At 51.0% G+C, this 19,573-nt stretch overlaps 1 protein-coding gene across 5 annotated transcripts in view; it reads right to left on the bottom strand.

The window, feature by feature from the left end:
- The window catches only part of OGDHL (oxoglutarate dehydrogenase like), a 26,686-nt gene extending 8,898 nt beyond the window's left edge, over positions 1-17,788 (bottom strand). The window contains exons 1-11 of one of the 5 annotated variants that reach the window (XM_012812659.2): positions 17,654-17,785; positions 13,814-14,018; positions 11,595-11,765; positions 7,119-7,221; positions 6,633-6,748; positions 6,345-6,499; positions 5,426-5,572; positions 3,740-3,830; positions 1,171-1,350; positions 930-1,058; positions 88-267 (exon numbers count right to left, since the gene is read on the bottom strand). In XM_012812659.2, coding sequence (XP_012668113.1) covers positions 88-267; positions 930-1,058; positions 1,171-1,350; positions 3,740-3,830; positions 5,426-5,572; positions 6,345-6,499; positions 6,633-6,748; positions 7,119-7,221; positions 11,595-11,765; positions 13,814-14,017 — 1,476 coding nt within the window. In that variant the 5' untranslated portion in view covers position 14,018; positions 17,654-17,785. Of the gene's footprint in view, positions 1-87; positions 268-929; positions 1,059-1,170; positions 1,351-3,739; positions 3,831-5,425; positions 5,573-6,344; positions 6,500-6,632; positions 6,749-7,118; positions 7,222-7,309; positions 7,874-11,594; positions 11,766-13,813; positions 14,019-17,135; positions 17,153-17,653 lie in introns of those variants that run through there. The other 4 variants (XM_023508000.1, XM_023508001.1, XM_023508003.1 and 1 more) reach the window with 4 other exon arrangements.
- Positions 17,789-19,573: the final 1,785 nt, after the last annotated feature.

Raw genomic sequence — 19,573 nt, forward strand, 5'->3', positions numbered from 1 at the left:
TGAAGATAATGAAGAGCTGGCCAGCTCAGCACAGCAGGGATGGGCCGCTCATGCCTGATTGTGGCCTCAGCAACCCCTCAGACCCACCAGGTCCACGACGACATCTTTGTTGAAAGTGTTCCTCCACTCGGCTGCAACACTACACACATATATCACAGCCTCTGGGTCATCTGCATTCACATGGAAGATGGGCGCGTTGACCACCCGGGCCACATCAGTGGGGTATGGTGAGGAGCGGGCCATCCGGGGGTCCGTGGTGAAGCCAATCTGCAGAGGCAAGAAGACCCAGCAGGACCACTCTGTTTATTAGAGCGAGGCAGCTCATGCTGGCCTCAGAGCCTGGGTGGGTCATGGAGCTAGGGAGGGACGAGGGACATCATGGGGTGATCAGACACAGCAGCAGCTCCCAGGGCACAGTAGCAACACCAGGGGAGTCCCACCAGCTCCCTTTGCCATTCACTGGTAGTGAGGGACATGGGCCTGGGGAGCCCCAGTCCTGCCAGTTACTAACTGCACAACCTTGGGCAAGGTACTCAGATTCCCAAAGCCACAGTTTCCTCATCTAGAAAAAGAGCTCATTAAATTCATGCCTCATAGATTATTCGAGGAAGATTAAATGACTTACTGCAAGTGAGACAGTTAGCACAGGACTTTCTAGGCTCAGGAGATAAGCTGTTACTAAGCCAGCTGCCTCACACTTAAGGCACATTCACGCAGAGCTAAGAGTCCCGCTAGTGACACAGCCACCTCTGCAAGGCACTTGTCACACGGGCACTCCTTTTGCCCTTACACCACTCTCTGCACTGTGCATCAACATACGTGTATGCATTCGGTGTACACAGGTATACGTAGCAATTCAGCTCCCAGAATGTATTTTGAGGGACAGAAGCGACACTGACAAGACCCCAGTGTGGAGCCCACACCCTCACCTGGTTGTTGACGACAACATGCACAGTGCCATTGGTAGTATAGGAGGGCAGGTCACTCAGGTGGAAGGTCTCATAGACCACACCCTGGCCAGCAAAGGCAGCGTCCCCATGGACCAGGATGGACATGACCTGCAGTAAAGGGTGTGAGCCAGGAGGGGCCCCGTGCCCAGCCCTCAGAGGCCCTAGGCCCAGAGTTCAGGTCCCCAGAGCCCACCCCCCACCACAGCCCAGGTGAGCTCACCTTCTTGCCCTGGGTGTCACCACGGTAGAATTGTTCTGCCTTTGTCTTGCCCTGCACCACAGGGTCCACAGCTTCCAGATGGGAGGGGTTGGCCACGAGTGACAGAGTAATGTTCCTGTTGGTGACGCGGTTGATCCTCTCGTGGTACATCCCCAGGTGGTATTTGACATCCCCAGAGCCCTACAGGTGGAGATGAGCATGTGACAAACCCACCCGCTCCTACACCAGACAGGCAGGCAAACAGGCAGACACACAAGCCCAGTTAGGCCAGCACACTGCTCGATCCTGCTCCCTCAGAAGGCTGTGCCGTCCTAAAGGCTCCCCTGTCCTTGTCACACTGCCCTTCTTGCCAGTCTGAGGGAGTTGCCGCAGGCAAGCCCTGGTTCAGAGGCCATGATGAGCCACCCTATGCCTCCAACTTCCATCTTCTCAGCACACTGATCACAGCACAGGAAGAAGGGCCATCATCAGCAAGGGATGCAGGAGAACTCCCAGGTGCCAATGCTGAGACACTGGCCAGGCTTCTGGGCAACGCTGGAGCTGAATCCCTACCTCACTCCTCACAGCACAGGAGCAGCAACCCACACACAATAGATGGGGCCTGTGTCGCATCAGAAGCAAACATGAACTATTTTATGGTCTTGGAGTAGGGAAGGCCTGCTTTCTAAACCATATTCAAAATCTAAGTAACATAAAAGATAGGAGAGCTAAAGTGTAATCAATGTGTCATGGGAGGAACAAATCCATGCATGGTGTTAAGGGGGAAAAGAATCAAGCTGACAAAAATATTAACAAGACAACTGCAGGTAAAGAGCTAATTCCCTCAATACACAAATCACTTTCACAAATTAGTTACAACAAAGCCCCAAACCCATAGGAAAAATGAGCAGAAGTAATGGACATGAATTACAGAGAAAGAAATGCAAATGGCTCAAACACATGTGAAAGGATACTTAATTGGATTCATAACAAAGAAATACATTACAGCAAAATCCTTTTGTGTACCTATCCTAGTGGCAAAGACAAAAGAATTGGACAGGTCAAAGGAGGCTGTGGGAGAGGCCTCTGGCTTTGGCACACGCCGTGTGGGAGCCCGCTGATAACTCCTAGCTCTTGGGAGGGTCACTTAGTCCCATCTCCTTAGCTCCAGCTGCCATATTTCTCAGACCCCATCTAACAAATAGACTCATTTGCACGTGTGCAAGATTCTCATTACAGAACTTGATGTCCACGGAGGGACAGACACTCTGTGTGAGAAGCCCAGGGAAGAGAGGGCTAGCAGGAAACGATGACAGCTTAAGTGAAAACACTAAGCTATCAAATAGTGTCACAGGTGCTCCTGTGGCCTCTTACCACTGGGCAGACTCGGGTGCTTGTACCTGCACGGCACATGCTGGGAGCTCACACCCAAACCCAACAAGAGCACATTGACAGAAATGGCCGCGTGAACAGGGTCTCACGACTGAAATGTATCCTCATTCTGTAACTTTGTGCTTGCTTTTTAAATAATGCTCATTTTTTTTTTATTGAAATAAAATTAGTCATTTTATCTTATATTTAACCTTTGGCCAGACTTCACAGTTGCACACACACCACGCCTTCGATTTCTCATAAGCATCCTGGGGCAGGTGCTTTTACTTCCATTTTACAGAAAAGCAAAGTGAGGCTTGGACAGATGAGGTGCTTGAGCAAAACAAACAGGACTGCGGGAGATTCTGGGCTGGGAGCAGACCCAGTGTGCCTGATGCCCTTGAAGCAGTCATTCCATGTGATTCAGTTCAACAAACCAAGTGCTGGGTGCAAGGCCCCTGACCTTATGTGGTTACCAGCCTGGAGGTGAAAACATGCACACACAGGCATGCCCACACACAAGTGCACACACAGTGCACACACATGCACATACACACAGGATGGGCTAGAGACAGCCAAAGGAGAGACAATCCTGAGAGCAAAGGTACACAGAGAGGAAGGAGTGACAGGCTCACTGCCCTGAGGACCAGGAAAGCCACCAGAACAGGAGATAGTAGGACTGTGAAAGAGGCAGAGAGCAAAGGAAAGAAGACAGCAGTCTGGGCTGAGGCCCGACATGGCCATGGGCTGAGGTGTGAGGTGGGCATGGTGCATGTACACGCCAAGAAAGTGTGGATCAGGAACAGCGTTTCCTTGGCTGACTAAAGGATGCAGGAAGCCACCCTGCCCTTCCCAGGCTCTCCTAGGCAAACAAATGAGCCAGGGGGCCCTTCCAGGTTGGTGAGCAGGGCTTTGGGTACAGATGCACGGCCACACAAGCTGACGTGAGTAACTTTTAGCAAGCCCCTGCACCTCTCTGGGCCTGTTTCCCCAGCTAGTAACTGAGAGGTTGGGCCAGATCACCTGAGGGCCCTCCCAGCTCTCACAGACTGTGGCGCTTACTCAAAAAGCCTGAAGGGCCCCACACAAACATCCAACCTTTCTCTCCACATCTGTGCATCTCAAGGACCATCTCAGCCTGGAAGCTCCCAGCCCAGCCCTCCTCAGTCCACCTCCCAAATACAGGGCTTCCTCGGGACACCAGGGGGGGGGCACCTACCTCGTCAGCTGCCTCCAGCTTGGGGTCAAACTGGCAGAAGATCTGCTCCAGGTCCTTGCGGATCACGTTGGCCAGCACATTCAGCCTGCCCCTGGAGCCAGAGTGAGCCAGGCTCTCACCCAGCACAAAGGCCACCTCTCCATCCTGCTCAGAATTGCCAAGCCATGTACCCGCCTGGGACCTCCCAGAATCACGTTGAGGTAGGGGTGGGGGCCTCCCTGGAGGAGCCCAGCCCTCCCACCCTGCCTCAGTCTCCAAGGCCCATGAGTGGTCCCAGCCAGCCAGCTCCCTCCAGGCAGACAGCCCAGCAGGCCCACAGTCAGAGGCCCTCAGGAGCAGGGAGCCACTCAGCCACCCAAAAGCTGAGCCCAACCCAGTCCCTTGGTACCTCCCTAACCCCAACTTAATCTGTTGATACATCAGAGTCGCTGATAGCCTCTCAGAGCAGGATAGGGAAGAGAAGACTCAACTGACTCTCAGATCAGTACTTACCAGAGGACCAGTCCAGGGTAGCTGAGGTCTGGGGTGAGAGTGGGTAGGAAGGGAGCCAGGGACCAGGGATTCTCTAGCCCAATTTGAACCTCCCATCAGAGGAAATTAATCCAGGTGTGAGTATCAGCCTGCTATGGCTCAGAACTCATCCTGCATAGCCCAACAGTCCCAGGGCCACACAGACCTCAGGCCTGACCTCTAGCCCCATATGGCCCTGTAATGGGAGGCTGGCCTCACCCCCATTCTGTGGGACTACAGAAGATATAAAACAACTCTCAGCCCCTTTAGGGAAAGGCCTTGGCCCTAGGGTTCTCCTCCCAACTCCAGTGGCCTCGCCTGGCTCAGAACAGCCCCTCTGTTCCCAGAGTCCTGCTCAGGCCACCCTTGACCGCCAGATTTCATCCTCTCCTGCTGTTCTAACAGCCCAAGACCTGTAGCCCAGAGTCTCCTCACCACCTCAGGCCCCTGGGCCAGCTCTGCCTGCCCTCTGACCACACACTGCACATTTACAGGCCCGTCAGAACTACAAACCCCACAGGCCGGCAGGTCAGCTACAGATGTGGATGCTCTGCCCCTGCACTTGGACATCCCTCAGGCTGATGCAGCCCTGGGCTGGCCCAACCACAAGCAGCTCCCTGGGTCACAGGGGAGCCGAAGGCCTTGTCCCAAGACTGCTGGGCACATCCCCATGTGCCCCATTCAGCAGAACCCCTGGTCACCATGGTCTCCATCCCCCCTTGGCCTTCAGGTTCTGGCTCAGAGGTAACACCTACTACTGGACCTTCTAAGCCTTCGTCAAGATCAAGGGAAACGTACAGATAGTCGGCAGCCGAGTCAGAGTCCCTCAGCTCACCTCCAGAGACCTCCCTCCAGGGGAGGCCAACCCAGGGCCACCAGGGCTCTGCCCCACTCCCCTGGGAGATGCCTCTCCATGTCTGTCCATGTCCACAGGGACCTCAAGAAGCACAATGCACCTCTTTATCCTAGACTTCCTAGGGACAGTGGCAACATGGCCAGAGGGAAAGGAAGCCTGAGGAAGCCAGAGGAAGCCCAAGAGTATCTGGTCCTGTCCTGGTGTGGCTCTAGGAGGAGCAGGCCAGGCCCAGGCTGCTGGCAGTTCCCACCAAGCTCCTGCTCTGGCTGCCAACCCATCACTTCCACCTCAGTCTCCAGGCTGGGAGGGCAGAGGCTCACCTGTGTGGCATCCCCAGGATGACATTCTCAATGCCCATCTCACTCGATTTGTCGATGATGGTCTTGAGAGCTGGAATCATCACCTCACAGCCCTCCAGGCCAAACCGCTTCTCTGAGGACCACTTTCGGGCCAGGAAGTCTTCAAACCTGTTTGGGGGAAGGAGATAGGAAGGGATAGGAAAGGATGGAGAAGGACAAGGCTAGGGCTTATGGGGAACAGCTCATGAGTGCTTAAGCCCAGTGCCAAGAACAGAGGAAGCTGTGAAGCCACTGCCCTCTGCATGGTCTGAGACCCGCCATTCCCTCCATAAAGAAACACAGGGTCAGAAAAGGCTGGGCCCTTCCAGCTGAACCAAAGCCCCTGCCTACACCTCTTCCCAGCTGCCAGCCTGCTCCTCTTCACATCCAGACTTCTTCAGGTCACCTCCTACCACCCCCACTGCCCTCTAGCCACACTACAAAGGGCTCTTTTGGCTAGCACCAAAGACCCCACTGGCTTAAATGCAAGCTCCAGCCCACACCCCACTGTTCAGGAATCCACTATGCCCCCAGCAGCTGGGCCAAGTGCCTCTCCAACTCCTCAGCCCTGGGCAGACCCAGCCTCAGGGAGTCCAGTGGGTAGAGCCTGCTGCTACACTCACCCTACCTTCTGCCCAAATACTCCAATGGCCATTTCCCAAGACTTTTGCCCTTGCTCAGAGAGCCCTGCTATCATGTTCTCCTGGGGCCCCACCCCTTCCCACTGATGCTCTTGGCCGAACTGCCTGAGCACCTCGTCTCAATACTCCTCCTAAGGGCCTCTTCGTGGCAAGTAGGGGGTAGAGGGAGAAGGGAAGCCAATCCAGTACTGCCCTCCCTGGCCAGGCACCACCTAGTTTCTCAGCTAAGGCCATCCAGGGCCATCCAGGGCCATGCCAACCTCATGGAGCGCACCAGCCGGGCCAGCAGGGTCCGCTTCTCCTCGCTGGAGAACTGCATCACACCAGGAGTCTCAAACTTCTGTCGGATCCACTGGCACTGCTCCACGTCATTGATGAACATGAACTCCAGGCCAATGTGCTGACAGTAGGTGCTCTGGGGGGACAGGTGGGGACTCAAGCAGGATCCAGGAAAAGGGACAGCCCTGGTGTCTGGAACAGACCCACCCTCCCTCTAGGGCACTCCAAGTGCTCCATCAGCTGTGCCCAACACACCTGCCTGGACTTACCTCCAGGCGCCGAATGATCTCCCGAAGAGAGAGGGTGCTTTCCGAGCCCCCGATGAAGGTGGTCGTGGGTAGCTGGAACTCCTTATCGAGGTCAGCCTCCTGTAGGTCGTAGAAGGCTGGAGTAGGAGGTGCGGAGCCCAGGCAGCAGAGAGGGGGCAGGGAGGTCAGGCCCAGGTGGGGTCCCTCAGACTCTCCTGTACCCTCCCTCTAAGCCGGACTGGAGAGGAGGGTAGAAGTCAGAGCCCAGCTCTACTGCCATGAGGGTGGGCTTAGACAAGCCTCTCAAGTTTGCTGAGTTCAGGGCGCCAGCTGGGAAAGATGGGGACCCCTTTAGGAGACATGGGGCTGTACTCAGGCAAGGTCAGAGGGAAGCCACATGGACTCCAAGGCACTGTCAGGCTCATGCTGCCCCCAGAGCCCAAGAGCTCCTTCCTCAGCCACCAGACCAGCACTGCCATAGCAACAGGGAAGAATCCCAACTCTCACCCAATTTATCAATGGTCGTGATCAAGTCTGAGGGCACAAAAGAGTCTAGGTCCGCATCCAGAATTCCCAGGGGGTCCAGCTGGGCCACGTGATGGCCCCGGATCTGAGAGAAGGAAAGGGGTCAGAGCAGGGCTGGGTCCCAGCTAGACAGACCTTCACCAAGGGTGAGGTTCTGGGACTGGGCCCCTCACTTTGGATTTTCAGGTTTCCACATGTCTCCACATCACGGCCACGGCACTAAGACCCCGGCCACGGCACTAAGACCCCAGCCACGGCCACCAAAGTGCAGGAGTTCAACCCAACATGCCTGTCATGAAAACAGAAAAGGACTCAACACAGAGATTCACTGCAGTACTATTAGCAACAGTCAAATTCTAGAAACATCCCCATTGTCCATCAACAGGAGGCTGGCCTATGGATATGGGCCATCCACACAAGGGAGTGTGACAGCTGTTAAAAGGAAGGAGGAAAATCCCCATTTGATTCTGTGAGGTCACTGCTACAAAATACTGTTAAGCAAAAAAGAAAATTCTAGAAAAGTATATATGGGGAACTACCCATGATCTAAGGGAAGGTACAAGTAAATACATGCATTGGCACATATCTATACACTTATAGGTAACAATATGCACTAGAAAAATAAATCATAAAAAAACCCATAGAATAAGAAAAATTATCATCTCTAGGGAAGGGACAAAACCGAACAGAGGCAGGACTAGAAGCCAGACTTTTAAAAATATATTTTGCTTTAAATATTTAACTTTGGAAGCTTGTAAATATTTTACAGTGAAATATTATTAAAAATTTAAGTTTTAAAAATTGAAAATTAAATGAAACAAATGAATATGTCCGTTTAGTGGCATAACTACACAGAGAGGAACCATTCCAACCAACTAATGGAATATTTCCTAAAGATAAACAAAACTGCAGAAAAAAACTTCACAAACTCTTTTCTATTCCCAGTCAGTAGTAACAGTGCTACAGTTGTTATTCTAAGACCATTGCATGGGACTTAGGGGAAAATCAAATAAGCCCTTGTTCTGACGTCTTTGAGAACGTCTATTTTTGGCATCTTTGAAAGGAGATGGTGCCGTAAGATTACTAAGGTCAAGGGCAAAACCTGAGTCCTGCATACAAAGTCTGTAAAAGCAGCAGTACAAACCCATAATGTAGCTAGATTTTTAAAAAATACACATTTTGTAGTTGTGACCACCGAAAATACCCAGAAATATGAATCAAAACAAAAGCAGTGACCATCCCCATCTGGAGACCTGGATAGTTTCAGGGCTGGGCAAAAATGTACATGCTAAGCTTGACACACCTCGTTATACCAGACATCAAGGGAGTACTCGAATGTCACGAGGGCTGGGAATAAGGACACATTTTGAGCAACAATGGGAGTTACAACAGATTGAGACTGATCCAGTATGTTTAGGTCAGTGGTTCTCAACCTTCCTAATGGGGCAACCCTTTAATACAGATCCTCGTGTTGTGGTGACCCCAACCATAAAATTATTTTTCATTGCTTCTTCATAACTGTAATTTTGCTACTATTATGAATCGCAATGTAAATATCTGATATGCAGGATGTATTTAGGTGACCCCTGTGAAAGGGTCGTTCGACCCCCAAAGGGGTCGCAACCTACAGGTTAAGAACTGCTGGTTTAGGTAAACACATTCAAATGGATCTGAAACGGGCATAAGAACCTTCACTGGTCACCTTTGGAAGCTGCTAGAGAACCACCTCATAATTGTGAAAATCAGTCAATAAAAGGAAAAATCAAGCCGTGATCCTGTGTTTCCCACACAATGTGTGATAAAGTTGACAAAGAGAAGTTTCTCCTGATAGCAGGATTTCATGGAACAAACAAAGAAGGAAAAGTAGAATATCACCATTTTTGCAACGCCTAAGGAGCTAGGAAAGCTAGGCTGGGAAAACTAAGGTCTAGGAGATCACTGTCTAGGTCAGCTAACTGCTGAAGGGCCATCACCATCACCACCAGGAAGCTAGTTTAAAAAAAAAAAAAAAGTTCTATCTATATGGGATCAAGCCTCTAGATCTAATTGCCAATGAAGAGAAATTACACGGGCAGGACACTGGAATGGGTGAAATCGCCACGGGGATGCAATCAGCAGCATCCAGACTCAGGGAAACGCTACAGGACAACCTGTTTTTCTCATTAAAAAATAGCAAGGCACACAAAAAGAAACAGAGAGGACCCCGCAGAGTATAAGAGGCTTAAGAGCCATATCAATCAACCTATGGCAACCTGTGGGTTTATTTTAATCCTGCTTCACACAAGCAATTAAAAAAATATGATGACAAAAGGCCCATACGAAGCAACTGCATATTTAGTATTAAGTATTACTATCATTTTTTTTTGAGACAGAGCCTCACTGTCACCCTGGATTGAGTGCCATGGTGTCATCACAGCTCACAGCAACCTCAAACCTTAGGCTCAGGTGATACTCTTGCTCAACTTCCGGAGTAGCTGCAATGCCCAGCTAATTTTTCTATTTTTAGTAGATACGGGGTCCCACTCTTGCTCAAGCTGGTCTCGAACCCCTAAACTCAAGCAATGTACCTGCCTTGGCTTCCCAGAGTGCAAGGATTACAGGCATGAGCCACTGCCCCTGGCCTATTACCATTATTTTTATTTGTTTAGTAGGCCACCTCTGGTGCACATGGCCTGTGCTCTAACTATTGAGCTAAGGATGCCCAGCCTAAATTTATTTTGTTATTTATGTTTTGGTTTGGTTTGGTTTTTGAGACAGAATCTCACTTGGTCACCCTCAATAGAGTGCCATGGTGTCATAGCTCACAGCAACCTCAAACTCTTGGGCTCAAGCAATCCTCCTGTCTCAGCCTCCCAAGTAGCTGGGACTACAGGCACCCACCATAACACCCAGCTATTTTTAGAGATGGAGTCTTGCTCTTGCTCAGGCTGGTCTTGCACTCCTGAGTTCAAGCAGTGCACACGCCTTGGCCTCCCAGAGTGCTAGGCCTACAGGCATGAGTCACTGCACCTGGCCTATTACCATTACTTTTAGATGTGATGTTATCATAGCACATTTGTTAAAGAACCCTCAACTCTACTAATACATTCTAAAATGTTCAATGAATGAAATAACATCCAAGGTTTGCCTCAAAACAGTCCCATAGCAGGTGGAGGTTGAGGAGGAGATAGATGAACTGAGACTGGCCGTGTATTGATGGGGAGAGACAGGGAGCTCACTGCACTACTCTGCCTTTAAATGGTTAAAAATGTTCATAACATTTTGGTTTTCTTCAGTACAGTGTGCAGGTGAGTCAGCCAGAACTCTGAGCCACCTCTGACCTGTGAGGGACTGCAGCTGTCATGGTGGGAGCTCACCTACTCCACATACAAGGGAGCAACATGCCTGACAGGCATACCATGCTGGCAGGACTCACTAGTGCTTGGTCTCTGCTAATTAGAATGTAGAACTGCTGAAGAGCTGAGAACTATGCTTAGTACATAAGGGCCTCAGGCAGTACCCTGAGTGCTACTCTGCATTTAATACACAGTTTCCATTTAGTGTTCTTTGCTGTCAAAGTTAATGGTTAGGTAACTTTCTGCTTCTTTCATCCAGTCAAGAAAAACACAATGCAACCAGCTGCTGTTTGCTCCCAGGCGGCCTGCATCAACAGGTACTCAGGCTAGCAAGGAGCCCACACCTGCTCACCTTCCCTCTTCCATGCCAGGACCACTGGTGCACAGGGAGGTCCTTCCACCCTCTTACTCAGAGGCAAAACGTCATTTCCATTTGCTAATGCCCCCTGCACCCTAGGCCTGCACAGCTTGCTGCTCCTTCCCTTGGAGTCCCTGCCAAGGGCCCCAGGATGCCCTCACATTCCCTCTACCTGTCAGGTGTCTCGTTCCCAGCGATCTCACACAATTATGCTTGTTACAATGTGAATGCCTACAGCAGCCTTCCAATTAGTCCTGTTCAGTCAAGACCAAGAACTGCTTGGTCTCAAGCTGGACCTCATTGACAGAAAGGAACCTAAGTCTCCACAAGCAGCAACTGTTTATGGAATGATTCATTTGTCCCATAAACATTCATTAAGCACCTGCCGTATATCGGTCCCTGTCTTCTTGGAATGCCCAGTCTAAAGGAGAAAATAGACACTAATAAGGGTCCATCTACTCACCCTTCATTCACCACGTCTGGAACTGATTACTTCCTGAGTACTCCTCCAAGTACTTGGGGCATGATGTATACAAAACAATATTCCAAGCCAACAGATCAGTAGCACAAAAAAATACCAGAGGATTGGTAAGTGCTCTGAATGATAATGTGACAAAGACCAGACAGAGAAGTGGGTGCCACTTGGTAGGAGACAGAAGAACTCTCGGGTGAGAGGACTTTGGAGCTGAGATCCCTTCCCCCCAGCACCTGGCCATGCCCCAGCAGCCAGTGCAGCCTCCCAACCTGGCCTCAGCTGCCTCTCACCTGGTAGGCCCGGATCAGGGACTGCACTGCCAGGTGGTCCTCTACCAGCTTGCTGGTCTTGGTCCGGCTCGAGACCGCAGGCCTGCTCTCATGGATAACAGACAGCGGCTGTGGCTGAGCAGAGCCAGAAGAGGCTTCCTCACTGGCTTTCCGGAAGAAGCTGTCCCAGGACTAGGCAGGGCAGAGGCAAGAATGCAGTGAGGTCAAGGACTGGGAAGGGTGGGGGTGGCCCAGGCTGGGTGTTGGGTGTTTCTTTGGGAAGGCTCTCAGGGCCTTCCCAAAGTGCCTAAGTGTACATACAAGGAAGTTCCCTGCAGGACTATTCATAAAAATGACAATGTCAAAACAACCTAAATGAAACTGGTTAAATAAAGATTGTACACTTAGAATCTGGAAGACTATGAAGTCTTTAAAAAAAAAAAAGTAAGGTGTAAAGAACAATTTGTATCTCCTTAATACTTTGAAATTTTAAAATAAGTGAGCTGTGTTCAGTAATATGGATATGAGATATCACCAAAACATGCCATAAAGTAGGCACGATGTGTGGCTTGCTACTCTGTGCAGAAACAAAAAGCAGATGTGTACATACAAGGTTGGACAATTAAGTTCAGGAACTCATCCTAGAAAAAGTGCTACATACCTCACTGATGAACATCACTACGGTCACCTTCAAAGTACTTCTTTTATGAATCAATGCACCAACACCAGCGCCTAGTCCACCATTCACTGCAATTTTGGAACTCATTTTCTGGAATGACCATCAGAGCTGTCATCGTACAAGGTCTCACAATTAAGTTCGAAAACTTGACACCAGACGCTGATGTTGGCAACACTGTACAAACAACTGAGTAAGATTTCATAACCTTAGTATATCAGGGTTTCACAGCTGTGTTTGTATTGACATATGGCAGTGTGTTGCTGAGTGGCATTCATTATTGTTGCATGCTTTTAAGTGCCATAAGATGACAGCTCTGATGGTCATTCCAGAAAGAGTTCAAAGTTTCTTTCAAGGGTGGACAAGGTGCTGGTGTTGGTGCATAGCTTCCCAAGGGAAGTACTCTGAAGGTGACTGTAGTGATATTCAGCCATGAGGTATGTAGCACTTCTTCTAGGATGAGTTCATGAACTTCACTGTCAGACCTCGTACATGGTGTTCCATGTGCTCTCTCCTCTGAGCATCCCTGTGCCATAGCAGAAGCAGCATCGGCTGGTACAATCCCTGTAGAAAGTGATTTGGCCACACCCATCAAAATTGCACTCGCAGATCCTCTTGGGCCCAGACATGCCACAATGGGGGATTTATCCCACAGAGCTGGGCACGTGCTGGGTGACAAACATCCAAGATGACACTCTGCAGTTGTGTATGCCAGCCAAGACCAGAAATAAACCAGTCCACAGGGAGAGAGGCAGCACCTGCCCACAACCGAACGCTATGCAGCCATAAAAAAGAACAGCAAGACTCTGTGTGCACTGGCACAGAAAGATCTTGGAGATCTATTACCAAGTGAAAAAGACAAAATGGTACATTTGCATGTTACCTTTGCGGGAAAGGGGGGAAATCCAGATTTATGTCTGCAATAAGTTTGCCTAAAGAAACTCTCAGAAAGGACACAGAAGAAACTGAGAATAAACTGGGGGATAGAAGGACTGAACAGATAGGGGCCAGGTGGGGAGGGAGCCGGAGGAAACTGTCTGACTGTGAGATTGTCAGGCTTTCTGGTTTGTAGTCACGTGACTACACGGCTCTCCTCTGCCTAGTGTGGGTGAAGAGGAGAGAAGGCAACTTCACTTTGCATTTTTCACCCTCCCATCTGATTTAATTTTTTGTTACCATCAGCAAACATTTATTTTCTCAAATCAATGCATGCATACACACATATACCCCTAATTATGCACAAGGGGCCATCTGGAGATGGCACAGCACAGAGGGTTGGGCAGGTCCCAAGTGTGGCTGGGCAGGACACTGCCAAGGCCTCTCAAGTGAGACCACTACCCACCGCCTGGTTCAGTGACATGAAAACAATCAGCTTCTCTCACCCAGTATGTGGACAAGCTCGTTCACACACAGAGACAACTGAGGACCTAAGAGGCAAAGAAACCTGCCTAGGGTCACACAGCAGGCAAGCTGCTTCTCCCACCACCCCTAGCATAGCCTAGCCCCAGGGGCTTCCCTCCCATGCAGTGGACAGGGGGCGGGATGTGGGGTGGGGGATGCCAACCTTGTGGACACTCCGGGGGTTTTCCAACCAGGCGAAGTACATCTCCTCCATGTAACTGGAGCCACCTCCTCCTCTGCTGCTTGGAAAGGTGGCCGGTGGACCAGAAGACCTGTTTCGCCAGCTGAACACCAGGGTATCACGTGCAGCCAGGAGCCTGGTGGCCTGTGCCCCAAGCCGGGACGGCAGCAGCCTCAGCTGACTCATCCTGGACACAGGCAATGAGGGAAAGGCATAAACATCAGGACCAGGGCAAAAGGAAGCTCTGACAGCCACTCATCCACTCAGCCTGCACTTGTCAGTTCTACTGGGCAAGCGGTCTTGGGCTGGATAGGGACAAGACAGGTGAATGTGACACTCTCCCAGCTCTCCTGGGCTCACTACTTAGTGGGAGATCCAAGCTCAATGACCTTCATCAATAGACAATGAGTGGCCCTGAGCCCCAACCATGCTAAGCCGCACTCAGCCTAGCATCCACCCCCTCCCCACAAGCCCCCAGAGCCTGATACATATGGCCCAGGCCCTGCCTCAGGGAGAGAGGGTCACAGGGCATGTGCAAGCAGTAGCCCCAAGAAGTGGCCTACATGGGCCAGCACCTGGAACCTAGACAGGGAGGAGCCTTACAAGGGCTAGGTGTGCAGTGCATGGTCAGGAAACGGCTAGGAGAAAGGGGCCTGGTAAGCAAAGGTGCTAGAGGACAAGGGATGATGGAAGCACACTCTCAGGAAGGCTACAGCCCTGCTGGCTCTACACTCATCACGATCAAATGTGACCACTGACTCCCTCTGACTGCAATAACGGCCCACACTGTGCCTGGCCAGGGACACAGACCCCAATAATGGCCCCACTTGGCTGGCTCTCAGGCTAGAACCACCCTCCCTGTTCCCAGACCCTGTGCAGAATGTACTTAGGACCAATGCCACTCAGGACAGCTAGAGCCTGAGAGGTACATGCCAGAAACCCCCGACCCCAGGCTGGGAGGGACCAAACCCTGAAGCTCATCTCATCCCATATGCCACCTGCCCTTTCCCAGGGAAAATTCCTAAATGATGGGCTTTCAGTGTGGGGGGGGGACTTTCTCTATCCCCCAGGGGAGAGGAGTTCTAAGATCCTCCTCCAATCCTGGAGAACACCAGGGCTTTCCATGCAGGCAGGTTGGGGGCTGACAGTGCTACTCTGTCCTACACAGAATGTGTAAAACAGGACCTCTATTCCCCCACCCCTATGACTGTGAGCAGAACCCCCTCCTCTGCCCCAGCCCAGCCAATGCACAGACACAGAACAGCTCCCTTTGAGTAAACACTAACACCCTCCTGCTCAAAGAGCTGCAGCCTATGAGCTAGTGCAGCCCTAGAACCCCTCTACCAGTGTCCAGCAAGCAGAAGCAGCCCTCTGCCCACTGCATAGCTAAGCCCCAGAAAATGTGCATCCTGGGGCATAACTAGCTCCCAGACCTGCCTGGCCGTGGCCCTGGGCCAACACTCCCTGCCAAGTGTGCTTAGTCACAATAGGTCACCTTCCCCAACCTCTGCACTCTGCCCAACCAAGCCCCCGGGAACCCACGGCTGGACTTTCCACAAAGGGTCAAGCCCCACAAAGAGCTGGCACAGTCCTCCAAGTCTGCCTTCTTCCTCCCCTTCTCTCTCTCTCCCTCCAAACTTATGTAAGCCAGGGGTATGGGTAGAGGGGCAGTCCTCAGGGCAACCAGCAGCATGTCTGAACACAGGAAAATTAAAATGCAAAAATATATCCCACTACAGGGAGAAAGGAGGTAGGTTTAGCAGGACTTTGAGCCCCAAGTGCCCCAAGCTTCCCTCCCTCATACTCAGACCCTGAAGCTTCAGGCTGTGTGCCCAGCCCCATCAGCCAGTTACACCAGGCCCTACAGTGAGGACCACTTGGGCCAGCTTCCCTTGGAGCAACACCTCCCCAAGTACCAAGCTTGGGCTGTGGGAGCAGACAGCCAACCCCTGCTCTGCCTGACACCAGAGGCCTGGGCAGATAGAGGGCTGAGAAGCCTAGCTAGTCTCCAGGTCCAGGAACTCCTGAAGGACAGGGAAAGTCTCCTAGGGCATCAAAAGAATCCAAACCACCACCCAGGAAGTTTAATCATCCCCATTCCATGGCAAAGAAAACTAGACAACAAGACAATCGTCATGAGAATAAAAGAAAGCACTCATTCTGGGGCAGACACTGTGCTCATTTAATCTTCTCAACACTCCATGAGGTGGGCACCTGCATAAGCCCCATTTTGTAGACAGGGAAAATGAAGTACAAGAGGCCAAGCTGGTGAGTGGCACGGCTCTGTGCCTTCCTCACTGCATAATCAAGATGTAGCCCAGATTCCTCTGAGGAACAAGGACTTTCCCTCAGTGGCTGCCAGACCAGGGAATGGAGCAGTTCAGGCCAGACAGGGACAAAGTCCGGTGGAGTCCAGCCTAGACCAGTGCAGGAACACTGTGTTTTACAAACACTGAACAGTCTGGGGTGGCCAGTAGACACTGACATGGCCTTCAGCTGTGCTTGTCCTGGCAGGAGGGCAGCCAGCCAGCCTCCTCCACCTCCCCCACAGTAGGGCCTAAGGACCTGGCAGCAAGGAGTCAGAATCAGGGGCCCTATGTAACCCTGCCCAGCCCAACCTTCACCAGAGTCACTCTGGGTAGCTCTTGACCAGGGTCTCACATCTGGGGACAAGGTCACACATGATCCCCAGACCAACCCAACCCCCAAACCAAACCAAGTACAGAAATTCATGGCCACTAAGACTCCCACATACAGGGCCCTGTCTGGGGTGCCCTGGTAAGGACTGCTCCCTAACTGCCCAAGGTAGAGATCAGTTAACAGAGGTCAGGAGGGGGAGGAGCTCTCCCCAGGTCCTCTAAGCTGGGTAGCAGCAGGGCCTGGATTCTCACTGCTACAGAAATTGGATGAGCTTTGCTCTGGAATAAACCCTAACTCTAGTTTGCTGAACCCAGGAGGTAGGCCACTGTCAGATAGCGGTAGAGAGGCCAGGGCAGGGAGGGCGTATGTACATTTCCTAGGCAGAGATGAAGGACCGGAGCCTAGAACTGGGAAGAGCCCAGAGGCAGATGGCCTACTCCAAAGTGCCACTTGGTGTGTGGGGAGGGGATTCGAGGACTAGCTTGGACCTTGTAGTGCAGGGGTGTGAAAGGGGAATCCTCAGGGGTCGGTTAACGTCCCCAGCAAACTGCTGGGGCTTCAGGGTACCCTGACCTTCTCTCTCCACATTTTCCAGGGGATAGAAAGAGCACTCACTTCCCACACTATCTATGACCTCAGGCTAAGCCAGTCTCAGTCTTCTCACCTGTGAGTGAGGACCGTGATTAAAAACCTCTATAAGGGTCCTTTGAAGACCTAAGACTTTGAAGCTGCTCGCAGGTCTCACCAGGTGCACAACGCTGGACCCTCCCAATCCCTAGCGCGGCTCTCCGCAGCCCCGGGCCCGTGAGAGGGTAAAGAGCAACTGGCCCCCGCCCAGGCCACGAAGGGCAGTGTGAACAGTCTTAAGTCTTCTGGGGAGAGAAACCCGACTTGATGCTGGAACCCCCCACTGTTTGCGCCTCGCTCCATCACGCACAAAACTGCATTCGTCGGGACCCACGCGCGCAAAGGGCTGGGGGTCCCGGAGGAGGCCGCAGCCTGCCAAGGGCGGGGTCAAGGTTAAGTTCTCTTCCCCTCCTCCTCCCGCCCAGGCCTGGCCAGGCTCCAGACTAGGGGCGGCGGCCCCCCAGGACCCGGTATCCAGGAGCTGAGGGGCCGGCCTCCAAGTCCACAGGAGAAGAGGCGGCACAGGGACGGGAGGGGACGGGCCGCCGCGCTCACCGGGCGGGTGGGGGTCGGCGCGGCGCCGAAGTCCGGAGGCTGCAGGTCTGGGGGCTGCGCGGAAGGGGAGCGCGGTGCGCGGTGCTAATTACCTGGGTCACGTGACGCGGCCGCCCTCGAGCGCGCGCCCCGGAGACTGAGCGCGGTGACGTCGGCACGGCCGCCCCGCCCCGATGCCGGCGCTGTCCGCGGTCCTGACCGCCCAGGCCCGCTGTCGGCCGGAGCTGGGAGAGTGCGGGAGTCTGAGACTGCGGGCCCGGCTGAGCCCCTGAACGCTGGTGTCCTCGTTCTAAAACTAAAGAGAATGTACAAAAAAAATAAGCAGCTCTTTGTGTGCAGGGGAGGAGAAGTTTTTGTTTTGTGGTCCGTAAAATAGGAATGCTGTTAAAAGTTTCCCTTAGGGATGTTTTGAAGAAATGATGAAATTATGCGTGAAAGTGTTTATCACAACCCCCCCATAAACACATTTTACCCATCCATGCTCCTAGTGATAGTGAACTAAGTTGCCCTCGCCACAGTGCTGCAACGAACATATTCATACACATCCCCTTAGGATCCTGGGTGAGAATTTCTCTGGGAGAGAGAGAAAGAGAAAAACATATGTGTATGGATACATGTATATATGTAGTGTGTGTATACATGTATATATATAATTGTAATATTCAAGTCACATTTGCAGTCTACAATTACAAGAGGTGCTCAACGTGACTTGTATTCATCTTTTGTTACCGTTATATATTGATACAGTTTTCCTTTCTTAAATGTGTATAGATTTTTGGCGTGGGAGTGTGTGTGTGTGTGTGTGTAACTAGGATCTGAATTGCTAGGTCATGTATGTACACTGAACTCAGCAGTGTCAGATTGTTGCTTTATTCTATATTTCCATTAGTAGTGCAAGAGGATTTTTAAGTCCTATCTCAGCCAACACTTGGCAATGTTGACTTTCTAACTATTGCCAGAGTAACAATGTCCTGTCATTGCTTTAATCTGCATTTCTCTGATTATTGGCGATTTATATCTTGTGTTGCTTGTTAGATTGGAGGTTTCCTGTTGAATTTTTTACCAGTTTTCTATTGGGTTTGAGGTTTCCTTCTCATTTATCTGCAGAAGTTTCTTGCATAACATAATACCCCTATGGTTCAAATCACCTCCACCTCTCCCCTAGATTATTGCAACATTCCCCTAACTCTCTGCTTCTACACTTGCCCCCCTGAATTCCAATATCAACACAATAGCTAGAGTTTTCTTGTAAAATAACGGTTCAAATCACATCACCCCTCTGCTCAAAACCCTCAAATGGCTTCCAGTTTTACTTGGACTGAAACCCCAAGTTCTTACATTTACTTGTAGGGCCCATTACCACGTTTCAAATACTTCAAGCTTGTTACCATGTTGCTATGGTTTAAATGATGTGTCCCCTCCAAAATTCGTGTTAAATTGTAACCCCCAGTGCAACACTATTAAGAAATGTAGCCTTTGTGTGGTAATTAAGTCATGAGGGATCTGCCCTCATACATGAGAATTGCACTATTGTAAAGGAGCTCAAGTTTGAAGGGAGTGTGCCCTTTGGTTCTTTCTGCCGTGTGAAGTCATAGTTTCTCTCCTCCAGACAGCTGCCCTTACCAGACACTAATTCCACCAGCACCTTGATCTCGGACTTGCCAGCCTCCAAAACTGTGAGAAATAAATTTCTGTTATTTGTAAATTACCCAGTCTTGGGTATTTTGTTACAGCAGCACAAACAGACTAAGATGCATGCTTAATGAAGAGAAATCAGAAACTAAAATAAATACATAATGCAATAATATTTGTAAAAGGCAAAAACTTTATGCAACTCAAAGAGAAACCAGAGTATATAATACTACTGTATTAATTAAAAGTACATGCCCACAAAACTAAAGTATGATTTTCACAAGAATA

Source organism: Otolemur garnettii, unplaced genomic scaffold, assembly GCF_000181295.1.
Source record: "Otolemur garnettii isolate 467f Iridium unplaced genomic scaffold, OtoGar3 scaffold00217, whole genome shotgun sequence".
Classification (NCBI taxonomy): domain Eukaryota; kingdom Metazoa; phylum Chordata; class Mammalia; order Primates; family Galagidae; genus Otolemur; species Otolemur garnettii.